Source organism: Sus scrofa, chromosome 8 (assembly GCF_054392235.1).
Source record: "Sus scrofa isolate SSC_HxYL_T2T_F1_AM1 chromosome 8, Sscrofa_HxYL_maternal_Yorkshire_Landrace_v2.0, whole genome shotgun sequence".
In the NCBI taxonomy this organism is placed as follows: domain Eukaryota; kingdom Metazoa; phylum Chordata; class Mammalia; order Artiodactyla; family Suidae; genus Sus; species Sus scrofa.
Window position 1 is genome coordinate 134912726 of NC_139390.1, and position 14440 is coordinate 134927165.

At 32.8% G+C, this 14440-nt stretch overlaps 1 protein-coding gene across 18 annotated transcripts in view; it reads right to left on the minus strand.

The window, feature by feature from the left end:
• The window catches only part of CCSER1 (coiled-coil serine rich protein 1), a 1212324-nt gene that overhangs the window by 720188 nt on the left and 477696 nt on the right, over nt 1–14440 (minus strand). For all 18 annotated transcript variants that reach the window (XR_014813355.1, XR_014813354.1, XM_021100741.2 and 15 more), the window contains one exon: nt 3578–3655. Coding sequence is in view for 16 of the 18 variants with exons in the window: in XM_021100741.2 (XP_020956400.2) it covers nt 3578–3655 (78 nt within the window). In the remaining 2 variants the exon portion in view is untranslated. The remainder of the gene's footprint in view (nt 1–3577; nt 3656–14440) is intronic.

Sequence of the window (14440 nt, forward strand, 5' to 3'; positions counted from 1 at the left end):
TGGATTGAGGCTGTTAATAACTGTGTATATACAAATAAATTAAATGGCTAATCCTAATAAAGAAGAGTAATATTGGCTGGCCTCAAGGCCCCTTTGGTGTGCAACATCTGACCTCAGGAGGCCCACAGAGAGAGTCTAGAATGTTGAGAGAAATCAGGGAGAGTGGCAGCAGGAACAGACAGAAGAGGATAGAAAGGGCACCTTAAAATTAACAACGTCAGCTTGGTTATTCCACAGAAAAGCAGAAAAATTTAACTAGGAATTAAGCATCTACTCCTTTTTTTCCTCCTGTCAATGTTTCACTTAGATTTTCTTGAGCTATTATGATTCTACTATGGTTATTTGATAAACTATTGTTCCCACCCATGTAAAATTAATTATCCCTTTGGCCTTTCCATAATAATGTAGTGGCATGTGTCAGACAACCTGTGTATCCATTTTCTGTAATGCTGAGTACTTTATTAGAAATTGAGGTTATTGCATTTGCCCTTTGTTTCCAAATATATGTTCCTAACAATAGTCGGCACAATTTAAAAAATCTGCACTGCTAGCAACATCTCAGCACCAAGAATCTGACTGGGAAACAAGTGAGTTTATTACTTGTGGTATATGTGACGGATTATGAATTATACATATTTTTCTAGGAAGAGATTCACTCAAATGCTTTCATGGCCAGATGTGAATAGGGAATGGTGATGACTGTGAATTGGTATCCTTGTGCCCTGTCCAGATGGAGAAACTCTACTTATCTCTGATCAACCAGTTCCATCTGAAAGAAAGACAGAGAATTCCCAGATATTGCAAGTGACTAAGGGAAGACTAGAGGCAAATGGAGTAATGGTTAAGTATATGGGGACTTGACTACTTTTCAGTTTTTATTTAAAAATGGTATTGAAGTATGCACTTTAATACTAAGTGTTGAAATATAGTGTCTTACAGTGAAAAACAAGCATCCTGTCCCAAACAAAATTTAGTCATGTTTGATTCATGTATCCCCAAAGCCTAACCAACCTCTCTTGACTCTTTGAGAAAGTCTCCAGGATGCTAGTAGTATCTGTAAACATTTATTGAATATATCCTACTGTGGTATATACCTATTGATGGACAATTTTTCATCTAACCCTGAAGTCAATAATACAGGTAGAGATGTGAGTGGGGAGGTCATTATTAGGGATTTGAAAAATGTATAACATACCATTTATCCTTATGTCAAATGGTACAGTTAAAATCAGTTTAATCTGAACATCATTCTAAAGATAATATTTAAAGGAAAGCATTTACCTTGATAAACACTTGAACCAACACAGGGTATCATCCTCTAACTGTTGTATGAGTGCTTTTAAAATAGACCAAGAAAAGGGATAGAACTCTTTCTTGTACTAACATAATTACTTCCCAAGAGAAAAGGCAAAATTAAATCTCTGAACCAGCCACCAAAGCTTTTCTTTCAAGGCTTTGCTCTTCTATTAGAGCAGATGGTTATGGAGTTAGGTGCCGGAATCACTGACTTAGAAAAGAAAACTGAAGTGTTAAAAAGGATTAATCTTATTTTAACTTGAAAGATCATGCTACATTCTTGGAGAATGAGGGGGGAAAAAAAAGAATTTCAACTTTTTTTCTAGTTACCATGTTGGTCACATATCAAAATTTAAAAGATTTAGATACAAATTAATTATAATATAAGGATCTTTTAAGGTGTGGTTAAAAGAAGATTTCAGTGTCTTCTGTGTGTTTCAGGTTTCAACACATATTTTTTTGTAATTAAAATGTACTATTTGCTAAGATGTATCTCAAAATAGTTTCTGTATATTTTATGTTCACACAAGGATAAGCAAGAATCTGATTACTCATTTATATGACAATTTATAAACTCAAAATAAAGGAAGCAAATATAGGAGTCATTTCATAATTTGAAATTTTAATTTTAGATATTTTTAAATAGTGTGGGATGTTTTTAAATCTGATAAAATTGTTTTGAAAAAATATAAATAAAATTCCTTTCACAAAAGAAGTAAATTAAGAGGACTATAACTGTATTGGAACCAAAAGCTAATATTATGTATTATAAGCACTTAGAAGTTTTAATTGCATGTAAAACCACTTATACACATTAACACAGGAACATTATTGATCTCTTAGAACCATTCAGAAGAACTAACTAAAATAATTAGATTTATATTAGCTTTATGTCAGCAGATTTTGGAATATATCTGACCTTTCCTTTTACCTCTGTTAAAAAAATACATTAATTTTCAAGGAGGCTAGTCATTATCAATATATTTAAAAGGGAAAATGGCTTCTAGTGACACTTTGAGAATTCAATTAAAAACTTGTTAAAAATATGTTTCTCCTGTAAATTTTGTGCTATACACCATAAGATGAACTATTAAGGACTACAAAACTTTGAAACATTATTTTTTCCTTTTGCTATAGAATGATAAAATATTTCTCAATAAATAATGTAATCAGAACACTATTTAGTATTTAACAATTCTCTGATATAAAATGAGCCTTTAATATTTATTACTGTCTATCATTAAGCAACAAATCATCTATAATTAGAAAACTAAAGACTCATAATGGAATGTATAGCCTTCACTTATTTTCATTTTAACAATACAGCAAATATTGAGTACAAGGAAATAATTTAGGCCAGCCACAGTATTAAATGTAAGCAATATGAAATTGAGTAAGATTTAGTCTTCATATGAAAAACAATGACAATTTCATGATAAAATACAAGTCGTCAAAACAAACCCCCAAATGCGTGTTTGCCTTTCTTTAAACAAAAGTGAAACCATTGTACATAAGTGCATCATCCCAACTTTCTAAGTTTCTTTTTTCTTTCCCATGATCTTAAGGAGTGCCTTTATTTACAATAATCCTAATGAAATTCACACCTACCTGGTACAAATACAAAATAGCTGATCTCAATCTTTGGCTTCAAGAGAAACATCAAAATTTAAACAGCAAAACAAGAAGATAACTTCATAGTTGTAATGTATACAGTCTCCCAAACTGAAGAATTCTAATAATCACACTACATAATTTGCATATTTACTTAAATATTTTAAAAATACAATGTTTAGAGGAATGATTCCATATTTTAATTCTTGAGTTTAAGCATTATTTTGTAAAGAGTACACAATTAATTAATTGTGACCTGGAATCATCAATGAAAATTTAACCAGCTAATTAAAATTTAACCACATGATGATTGCTGAACAATCCATTCCAAACTTATTGCTTAAATTAATACAAATAACAGTTTTGAAACCCACAATTCATGGGATACCAAGCTATTATAATGAAATCACTATCTCTTACATACAAGGCAAACAATGTGCTACATAAAATATTAATTTCTTCTCAAAATCTTTGCCTTTATTTAGCAACTACAATGAAAAAACAACAACAAAATTTTAACATTTGAAATAAAATCTTTACAGATTAAAGCAGTTAAACCTACCATCTTCACGAACTCTCTATTGTACTATAGTAAAATAAAAATATTTTTAAAGATCCTAAAAATATTACAAACAATTATTATTTTTTTTAAAAATTTGTTTATTTTTACCTTGAAAGGCAATGGCTCTTCAGTAAGAGGACTAACAGGAAGTGAAGTGGTGCTACTTGTTGGGCTCATATCTGCACTCTACAAGAAAAACAAGATTGAATTAAAGAGGTATTTCTCTAAGTCACTTTTATTATTCCTAATTTAGAATCTAATTCTTATTAAAATAAAATATAGATGTAGAAAAATATAGATGTAGAAAAATTCAAATTATTATTATATAATGTATCATTCCTTACTTAGAAATAATACATAAGAAATTAGTCAAATTATCACTTCTCAATTTGCATGTCAATGCATTTTATTCAATATAATAACCATCTTTTATATTAAGAGTATCTAGTATTATATTTGTTTAACATATACATTTACCTACTTTGATAATTATATCTGTAATTACGTTCCTATTTCCTTGCCTTTCAGGCCAGTTTTCAAATACGTGTTATTCCTTTTTTCCGTTTATGGAGATTTAAATCATTGTACCCAGTTTTTATTCATTATAAAAAATATATCAGCCATTATTTTACAATTGCAAAATGAAGAAATATCAAATTTTCAAATCCCATACTCATAGCTCTTGACAAACATTCTTACTATATTCAGCTAAATGAAAATTTAAGGACAAAACCATTTACACAAATATAAGAGAGTTATTGGAATGTTGCTAATGCTGTTCTCTTCTAGTCTTTTAAAAATCTACTCAGTTAAAACTTCTTAAATAAGAGATCAGCCTAACTAAAAAATATGTGGGTTAGAAGCTTGTAATTATTTTTTCCAAAAGCAAGAAAAAGATAATAGGTAGAAACAGAGATAATTTTACTATGCTCTTAACTCATTCTTTCAGAGGAATTCTTTCAATTAAGCAAAAAAAGCAAATGAAACATGGGGAAAAAAATGCCTACCTACATTTTTTTCAGCTTTGTTTCCAAATGTACATGGACACAAATACAGGAAAACTTGCAGTAAAGATTAAAGCAGAAACATGCATTAAATATAATCGAGATAAGGGAACAACAGGTAGAGTCTGGCTGACTTAAATTCCAATAAAAAATAATTCAAATAATAGACCTGCAGCTGTTATAAATTCTTAAAATCTCTTTCTATTCAAAGATTATTTTCAATTCATTTGATTCAGGTGTACAATAAACCGGACACATTTTAAAAATCCATTAACGTAGGATTACTTCTGGCTGTCTGGTCCAGAAATAATGAACTATAAACATAGGAACCAAAACACTCAGCATAAATTTTTAGATAACAGTTACCTACTTCAGAAATGGAGATAAGCCCGCACATTGAGTTACAATGTTTAAAGGAGGAAATTATATAAAAAACTGAACAATAATCCACTAAGGGAAACAGGAAAATATATGCACCAGATAACTGAGGTGAGCTACTTACTGATAATTTATAAATTTATTCAGAACATCTTGGACATTAATTAAATCAAAAGCAGGAAATATTTTAATTGCTGATTTTCACTATCTGATTATATGATGGAATGGAGAAACAAAGAGGTTTTCTTAGGAATTAATTTACTGCAGGGTGTGTGTGTGTGTTTCTTTTTAGGGCTACAAATGTAAGTTCCCAGGCTAGGGGTAGAATCGCAGCTGGCCTATGCCACAGTTACAGCAACATCAGATCAGCGCCACATTTGTGACCTATACCGCAGCTCATGGAAACACCGGATCCTTAACCCACTGAGCAACGCCAGGGATTGAACCTGCGTCCTGGGATGCTAGTCAGGTTTGTTTCTGCTGAGCCACCACGGGAACTCCTACTGCAGGATTTTAATGTAAGAAATGAGTGAAATATTTTTGCAGAAATAGAAAAACAAGACTTGAATTGTTTCTTTCATTAGATTTTTCATGAGAAATTAAGCAAGTGGTAGAGCACAGTTCATATGTAGTTGAGTTATATTTTCCTAAAGTATTGATATTCTTGCACAGCATATTAAAGTATTATGTTCTCAACAATCATATATTCAGGAGACAGATATGACATTCAGTTGTGGAAATTTAAAAGCCTGGATCAGATGAAGGTTTTTTTAACTTCGTAAGATGAGCTCAAAATAAAACTTCATGGTTAACTTCTTTTAGGGTTGAGGTCTCCCACAACTTCCCAGAAATAAATGTGTCATTCTAAGTACTATGAAGAGCAGACTCTAAAATTTGCATCATGTAACCTTGATTCTTTGAATGTCATTCTTAGAAAAAACTTTGTTCTAGCTTTAACTATCAAATCCATCTTACAGTATGACACTTTAATTCTACTGCTTTTAGGAAATCTTGAGAAAAAATGTTTTAAAAAAGCAAATCAATCTTATGTGACAACATCTGATAAACTGCACTTAATTGTCAAGTTCAGAAATACACAGCAAAAAATAGGACAATATATATTAATTTTTAGCTTGTTGTCTGTATTTCTGTGATATGTAATTTAGGTATCATTCCAATTTATTCGACCTTTAGATAAAATACTATAGTAAACTGTTCAGATATGTCTTATCCATACTTCATATTTTAATTTTAATTCATTTACCCTTTCATTCAATGATAGTAATACAGAGGCAATTGTATATCTAAATACAAATTAACAAAATACTCTTAGTTACATTTGAAGTTCTTAAAAGTTAAAAATATGGGTTCTTCCACCAATTTACTTCATAAATTATTCTGTTAGAATTATGGCTTCATTTGATTTTAATATATTTAAAGAGTCTTGAGAAATGGCTGGTTTGCAATAACATGAAAGTTAATTCCATGGAAATACAGAAAACCTATTCTGAAAAGGAGTAAATCACCCTAACAGAAGAAAGCTCCTTAATTTCCCCACATATTTAGGTTTCCTGACCCACTGGAGACTTCACTAGACAGTCATGACAGCTTTAAAAAATCTGACCTTAATTCTGATTGTCTGAGTGTCCCAAAGCTTGGTTTTCTGGTTCTAGGTCCAATAAATACCTGCTTCATTCCAACATTAGGCTTACTAAATAAATATGAACTAACATTGTTCCTGCATTTAAAATGTTAGTTCACTCAAATTGATAGCCTTTCTCCCCTTCTAAATTCTTGTTTATTTTTTTTCCCAAACTGAGCTTAACACTGAGAACCTTTATGTTCAATAACAAAATCTAGACAAGTGCTTACTTTGGAGCATATCAGAGCTATTCTGGTGAATATCGCCCTCTTTTCATTCTCTTCACAGTTCTTTCTACTCATCTAGTTTTGAAGAAACTACCCAACTTGTTGTTGTTTGTAGAATATAATTAGTCTAAACTAGCAAAGCATCTCATCCCTGACCCCCAACCTCTCTTTTCTTTAAATCAGCTTTATTGAAGTATAATATACCTATACTAAAATACAACTTTTTAATTGTAGAGTTAGATGAGTTTTGACAAATGTATCCACATGTATAACTATCACCAAAATCAAGACAGAGAACAGTCTCATCACCTCAAAGCCTTCCCTCATGTATTATTTTAACTTCATAAGAAACGAAAAAATGTTTTCCAAAATGTCATAGTTTGCGTTTTCATTTGCATGGTATCTCATAAAAAACGATATGCTGTTTTTCATTTGTTTGTTTTTAAAATGTGAGCCATTCCATGGGTCTGTAGTGGAAGCTCGTTGTGGTTTTAACTTGTATTTCCATGCAAGTTAAGATAGCTTAGATGGCTAATGATGCTGAGCATATTTTCATGAGCCTACTGACCATTAGTAAATATATCTTGTTTTTTGAAGTGTCTATCCAAATATTTTGCCTATTTTTCTTTTTCATTAGGTTATTTGGATAGCAATCCTTTGTCATAGATATTTATTATAAATATTTTCATCCAGTTTATGACTTACCTCTTCATTTTCTTAACAGTGTCTTTAAAAGAACCAAACTCTCCATCTTATTGGACTTTTTGGTTTGTTTTTTATGATTTATGCTTTTGGTGCCTCACCTAAGAAATCGTGTCTTACTTCAAGTTCACAAAGATTTTTCACATATGTTTCCTTCTACTAACCTTTCAGATCAACACATGATTTTCCAAACACAGCAGAGTTAGGATTTTATTCTTAAAAATATTTTTGCAATTTTTTGGTGTTTAACAAACAGTAAATAACATTCATATTTGTACTGTTTAAGTTCTAGCACAAACATTTTCAGAAAGATTAGTTTGTATTTTAGAAAGTAACCTCAGACACTTTAGCCAGTTGGGAATCTTACAGTTACTCATGGCTTAACCAAACTTTAATTACAATAAACTAAAATACTGAAATATTATTTGCCTGTGAATGTGTTGTGGGAGGAGAAAAAGTCTTTGTTAAGCTATTAAAAGTTTAAAGTTAATATGCAAGACTCTTCTCAGAGTGGTGATTATGGAACTTCCTGGGCAGACGCGTGGCAGGAGAGAAATAAAGCTTCAACGTATCTCCTCATCTCTGTTGACTTGTGTTTGAGGAAAAAGAGGGTACAAGTGGAAATAAAAAGAGCGTTTTTAAATCTAATTCTAAGAAGCAAGATAGGAATAGTCCCCAAGTTCCTACTGTTATAAAAAAATGACTTAAGGACATAGAGAAATTTTGCCAACACCATGCCACTTTGGCATCTTAAGAGCTGCTACACTGTTGATAAAGAGTAAGTTATTGATAGATTTACATGAAAATGGTACCACACTAGAGGAAAACAGTGGCAGGAGGCTGAACAGACCTTCTCTTGGCTCCTATGAGATGACTCATAAATATGTACATAAATAATCAGGGACAACTTAACAAGGGGCTGGAAAGAGGAGATAAACGACATTGCTGGTACCAGCTCTGACTACCAACCTAGTACTTACTCTATCAACACTGACGTCAGGATTGCAAGAAGTTATTGTTTAGAAAAAACAACTTTACAAAATTAAGCTTATTTAAACAATCAGGAACGTGAACAGTAAATACCTGCAAATCATAAGCGTTCTTTCCCCCCAAAAATAATGAACATAGAAGAAAATATTTTTGTTATATTACTAACAATTTTCCCAGGTTAAATTTTAGATCACAATTTTGGAAAATTGCATATTATCTATTACTATAAATAATTTAAAATATTTGGTTAGAAAATGTAATAACAGGGGAGTTCCCGTCGTGGCGCAGTGGTTAACGAATCCGACTAGGAACCATGAGGTTGCGGGCTTGATCCCTGCCCTTGCTCAGTGGGTTATCCGGAGTTGCCATGAGCTGTGGTGTGGGTCGCAGACGCGGCTTGGATCCTAAGTTGCTGTGGCTCTGGCGTGGCCTGGTGGCTACAGCTCCGATTGGACCCCTAGCCTGGGATCATCCCATATGCCGCAGGAGCGGCCCAAGAAATGGCAAAAAGACCAAAAAAAAAAAAAAAAAAGGAAAATGTAATAACACTCAACTAACATTGCTCAACTCTCACTGGTCAAACTTTACACTAAAGGATTTTGCACTCAAAATGCTGTCACCAAATAGGGAAATTAATGAATAAGGTACACAATTAATACCTACTAAAGCTGAAAAGAATGTTGAAACTTGCATGTCACACCTTCTCTTAGCTTCTACTATTAATTTACTACTGACATATATAAATGTGAATTCCTTGTAAAAACCTTTTGAGAAACATAGGGTTCTAGTCTTTCTTTTGACATAAAGAAATAAAGAACTCTCAATGGATTAATAAATGACCTATCACTTGATAACGCCAATGCTTTGTGTATAAAATTTGCCATCAGCTATTTATATAATAATACAAAAATTAAAATAATTCAGTTTCAAATGTTTTCATTAATTCATAAATTAGTGAGTTACTTTTTATCCATGAAAATGGCAGAATTTTTCCACAAGTATTAAAAATATTTTTCTTATATAAGCCATATTTTATTTTCCCTCTGATTCTAGGAAAAATGCTAATTTTTGCTTTTTTTTTTTTTTTTTTTGCTTTTTTTAGGGCCACACCTTCAGCATATGGAAGTTCCCAGGCTAGGGATCAAGTGGGAACTGCAGCTGCCAGCCTACACCACAGCCACAGAAATGCCAGATCTGAGCAGCATCTATGACCTACCCTGCAGCTCAAGGCAACGCTGGATCCTTCACCCACTGAATGGGGCCAGAGATTGAACCCACAGCCTCATGAATACTAGTTGGGTTCATTACCACTGAGCTACAATGGGAACTCCAAAATGTGTTAATTTTATTAAATAAAATATTCTATATTAATGCCCAGTGCCTGAATCTTGATTTCTTCTAATAAAGGAACTAGAGCTCCTTAAGAAATAGGTAATTCCTGGGATGAGGCAAGGAATGAACAGCTTGTGCTACAGAGTAAGGAAATGCTGAAAAATTGCTCCAAAGATAAAAGGAAGGAGTGTGCCAATGAGACAAACGAGCCAAACTGAGAGAGCTCCTAATTGCCAAAGCTGGAACAATTTGAGCAACAAAATAAATAACATGGTATTAGAGTATAATTAAAGCATAAAACAAACAAAAATCATGAGTTCAGACATAAATAAATGACTGAATAAATAAATAATTGAGGATATGAGACAAATCTTGCTTACAGAACTATTCCAAATACTTTGTCTTCAAGAGATGGAATTTAACATCACATCCTTGGCCCCAAGATGTGCTTAGTGACATACTTCCAAAGAGTAGAGTCTGAAGAGGGGAAAAAGGTAAATTTACAGTGGATAAACATGGCAAACACTAGCTCAACCAAGGGGTCGAGGTTAACTTCCTACAGATAGTATGTAAAAGCATGATGTAATGTGATGGGTGGCGTGCTTGATCTCTGTGGTCTTCCTCCACAAAACCAGTGACGTCGATCTAATCATGTGATAAACACTGGACAAACTCAAATTGAGAGGCATTCTGCAAAAATCTAGCCAAAGTCAAGGTCATCAAGGACAAGGAACTGTTACTGATTATGTTGCTATGGAGACATGATGACTAACTATAATGTGGCATCTTTGATAAAATACTCAAATAGCAGAAAGGATATTAGGGGAAACTGGTGATGTCTAAATAAATTGCTGCGTTTAGTTAACAGTAATGCACCAATGTTGGTTCTTGGTTGTGATAAATGCATTCTGCCGAAGGGAGATGGTAAAAATATGAGAAATTGGAGAAGGGGTATAGGGAGTTCTCTGTACTATCTCTGCAACTTTTCTATAAACCTGAAACTATTTTGAAATAAAAACTTTATTTAAAGATATTCTTCATGAGCAATATAACCAGGCTTTTCACGATGATGATATGTTATTGTCATTATACTTGTAGTTTCTAAGCTTTCACAAGGACTGTTAACAACTTCCGTAAAAATAAATTTCAATAGATCATTTTATTGGTATGCATCACCTCTCATCAAAGAATCTTTAACATTCTATGAAGATGTCACTGAAAAGCTGATGCTAATTTTTTTTTCATGCCTCCCTGTTCCATACATGAATGAGGAGGAAGGCTTCATCCATGTAAAATGATCTATTTGTTTGGGTACTCTTAAGGTGCTTGGTAGAGTGAGTTTGCATTACTAACATTTACTGAATGCCATAACTCCTTAGTATAGATCCATTAATTACACCTTCACTGAAAGCATAATTAATGGATTTGTCCTATAGAATTACAATTTATTTATAAGGATTTCTTGAAGTGAAACATGATCAATTTGGCTTACATCTATTGAGAACATAGATTTGAATGTAAGTGAAATATTTTATTTTTAAGCTTTTAGGGTAAAATAGTATGGTATAAAATAATTCTTTAGGTCTAATAAAGCTAAATGACATTTAAATGGGTTAAGTCTAATTTGGACATGTATTCTCATAGTTCTAAAATTAGGTAAAAAATATGCACCACATGTTACAAACCAAGTTGCATTGTTTTAAAATCAGCTGTGCTATGACTAAAAATGTACATAGGATGTTTTAGATTTCTATAGTATTAAACAGGCTACTTTTCTTAAAAATGTTTTTATTAGATGTTCCAAATTTCTGTGAAAATTCATTCATTTATTCATTCAGCTATTCAATAAGAGTTGAGTACACATTACGTTTCTCTGCCCTTAGGTTTTAAATTCTGCTATCATTCGTCTCACTGGCATTGCTGTCCAAAAAACATTAGTAAGGAAGGGAATTCAGAGCATCTAACTGTGGCACAGAAAGACATTCTTTATATTAGTGAGTTGACCCTTGAGCTTTAATGCACTGTGTCCTTCGTCAGGTATATTCTGCAAATGGCAATAAGCCAACAGCCCTAGGCTCCTCCAATCCCAGGTGCTGACCTCTGAATTTTAGGTCCAGCTCTGTGAGGAACCAGGAGAGCCACGGGGAAGCTGATTCTACTCACATCATTCCTTAAGCAGTGTATATCCTAGGCTTATTTGTTTATTGTTTCAGCAGTAAACCAAAAGAGTTCATTATCTAAATCAGGACTAGTTCTTTGCACTCAGACCAAGCTTAGCAACCTAACCAATTTGAGTCACATCTTTTATTAGTCCTGTCTTTTTCTCAATGAATATGTAGGGATTTTCTTTATAAAAGCATTATGTAGTTGTTACCCAGTATCCAGTTTAATAGCCAATCCAGCATCAAATTCAGCATCTGATCCCATTTATTATGGTAACAACATTTGAATTTTCCTTTGAGGAGTGGTTTCTCCTCAAACTTTCAATTCCTTTGTTTTGAGTAATGTTAATCCAATATCCTTAAAATAGGTATGGACCAAGGATACCCAACCATTCTTGCTGGATACAAAAAAAGCACAAAAGCCAAATTACTTAAATGAAGCTCAAACCTGGGAATCATGTTGGAATTTTGGGAAAGAGGTACTTTCATTTACCTTATTCTGCTGAGATGTTTCTATCTGAATTGACAGAGGTCACCGAGTAGATGGGATATCCCTAGAGACAAATCTAACACAGGGCTAAGACATGAAATGGTGAGGGAGAAACTTGAGTTGTGAGGACATATTTGACATATTGATAACCCAGCTCTACATGGGCACATACTTTTCACAAAAGAGTATGCCTAAGATTTAAGTATCCTTTCTGATGTAGGAATAAGCACTATGGCTGGGAAGTTGCAAGTTACAGAATCTAAAATTTGGACTTGACTGACTCAAGAAAATGCCAGGACATTATTCTATTTTAGGCTGAGAAGTTAGTAATATGTATGGGATTACAAAACAATTTATTAAATTACTTTCTAAATTTTGTCAGATTATATTTTTTTTTGCATTTGGAGCTTCATGAGATTTGATCAAAAAAGGATATAAGAATGTAAAGAATCTATTCCCTTATTCTCTTTTTATTTAATAGGTAGATGGACAGATAGAAAGATACATAGATTTAAATGTACTTTCGACTAGATAACACATTTACCAGTCCAAAATTCAAAGAGCACAACATATTTTTTCAGGAAAAGATGTCTCTTCCAGTCCTAGGTTCCAGGCATCCATTGGACACTAATCTGACCAATTTATTGCATAACCTTATACAAATTTTATATGTATGTAACACAAATAGACACACATCTATATCTCCATGTACGTAAATATGCATACACATATAGTCACTTTTTCTTTTATGCATATTGGGTAACATGTTATACTACTGGTTTTCAACTTGATTTTTTCAAATTACCATGTATTTTTATTTAGTGACTTCCCTGATTCTTTTACATGAGTACATAGTATTTCATTTTATGGCTACATCATAATAAAATTAGCCAGTGCTGGAGCTTTCCTGTGTTGAAGTGGGTTAAGGGTTCAGTGTTGTCACTGCAGTGGTTTGGGTCACTGCTGTAGCGTAGGTTTGATCCCTGGCCTGGGAACTTCCACATGCCATGTATGTGGCCAAAACCCCCCCAAAAGAACAAACAAAAAAACTAGCCAGAGCTACATTCCCACTCTTTTGCTATTACAGAGAGAGCTAAAATGAGTAATAACCTTACATCATATGCATAAGAATTTTTTGAATGTAGAATTACTGGACTAAAAGATATATTCGGTTGTTAATTTTGAATGTGCTGCCAAATTGTCTTGCATGGAGAATCTATCAGTTTACACACCAATATGAGGCTAACAAGTGAATCTTCCCTACTGTTTCACCATGTTTTCTCTACTTTAAAAGGCCTTTAGAATAGATCCACAAGATAAACAAATGTTCTAGCTAAAGGTCGCCTTCTTAGTATCACAGAAATTCTTAAAAGCACAGCTTTTTTAAAAAACTGATATCAATAATCAAAGACTGTTAAAAGAATAATATCCCAATAAATGCCTGGCTTAGCGTTGAGTTAGTTTTGCTCTTAGCCCTACTCTGATCTTGTGATCAATCCCAATTACTAATCTCGCTACTTCACTATTTTGTCACTAAATCAAAACTAAATCGAGGTTGTGATCAAATCCCAAAGTAACCTAAATTAGGTCTATAACAAATATGTAAACCAGCTCATTCCTTCAGTGTGGATTCCACAGGAGAAATCAGGAATTTGTTCTTAGTTTGGAAGTTTTGGAAATTAAATTTTGTCAACTCAAATAGGGACAAGTATGTTTTGTGGGGATGATTCAGAATAACCAGATGAATAAGAAACTGTACTTAATCAGATGTTGGTCAATATATTAACTAACATTGAAAACTAAACTTGGCGTTCAGGGTGTCAACGTATTTGAGGGGTTTTGTTTGTTTGTTTGTTTTGGCGAAGAGAATCATTCAGAAACTGCATTACAGAAGAGAAGATTCGTTGTTCATTATAAAGTTAAAGTTAGAAAAAGAGTAGCAATTAGCTTCTCTCAAAGTATTGTTTACATCAAGTTGTGGTAAATGCATAAACACAAATCATTTATAATCTAAGCACTTACTCCTTTGAGCAATGCTAGAGCT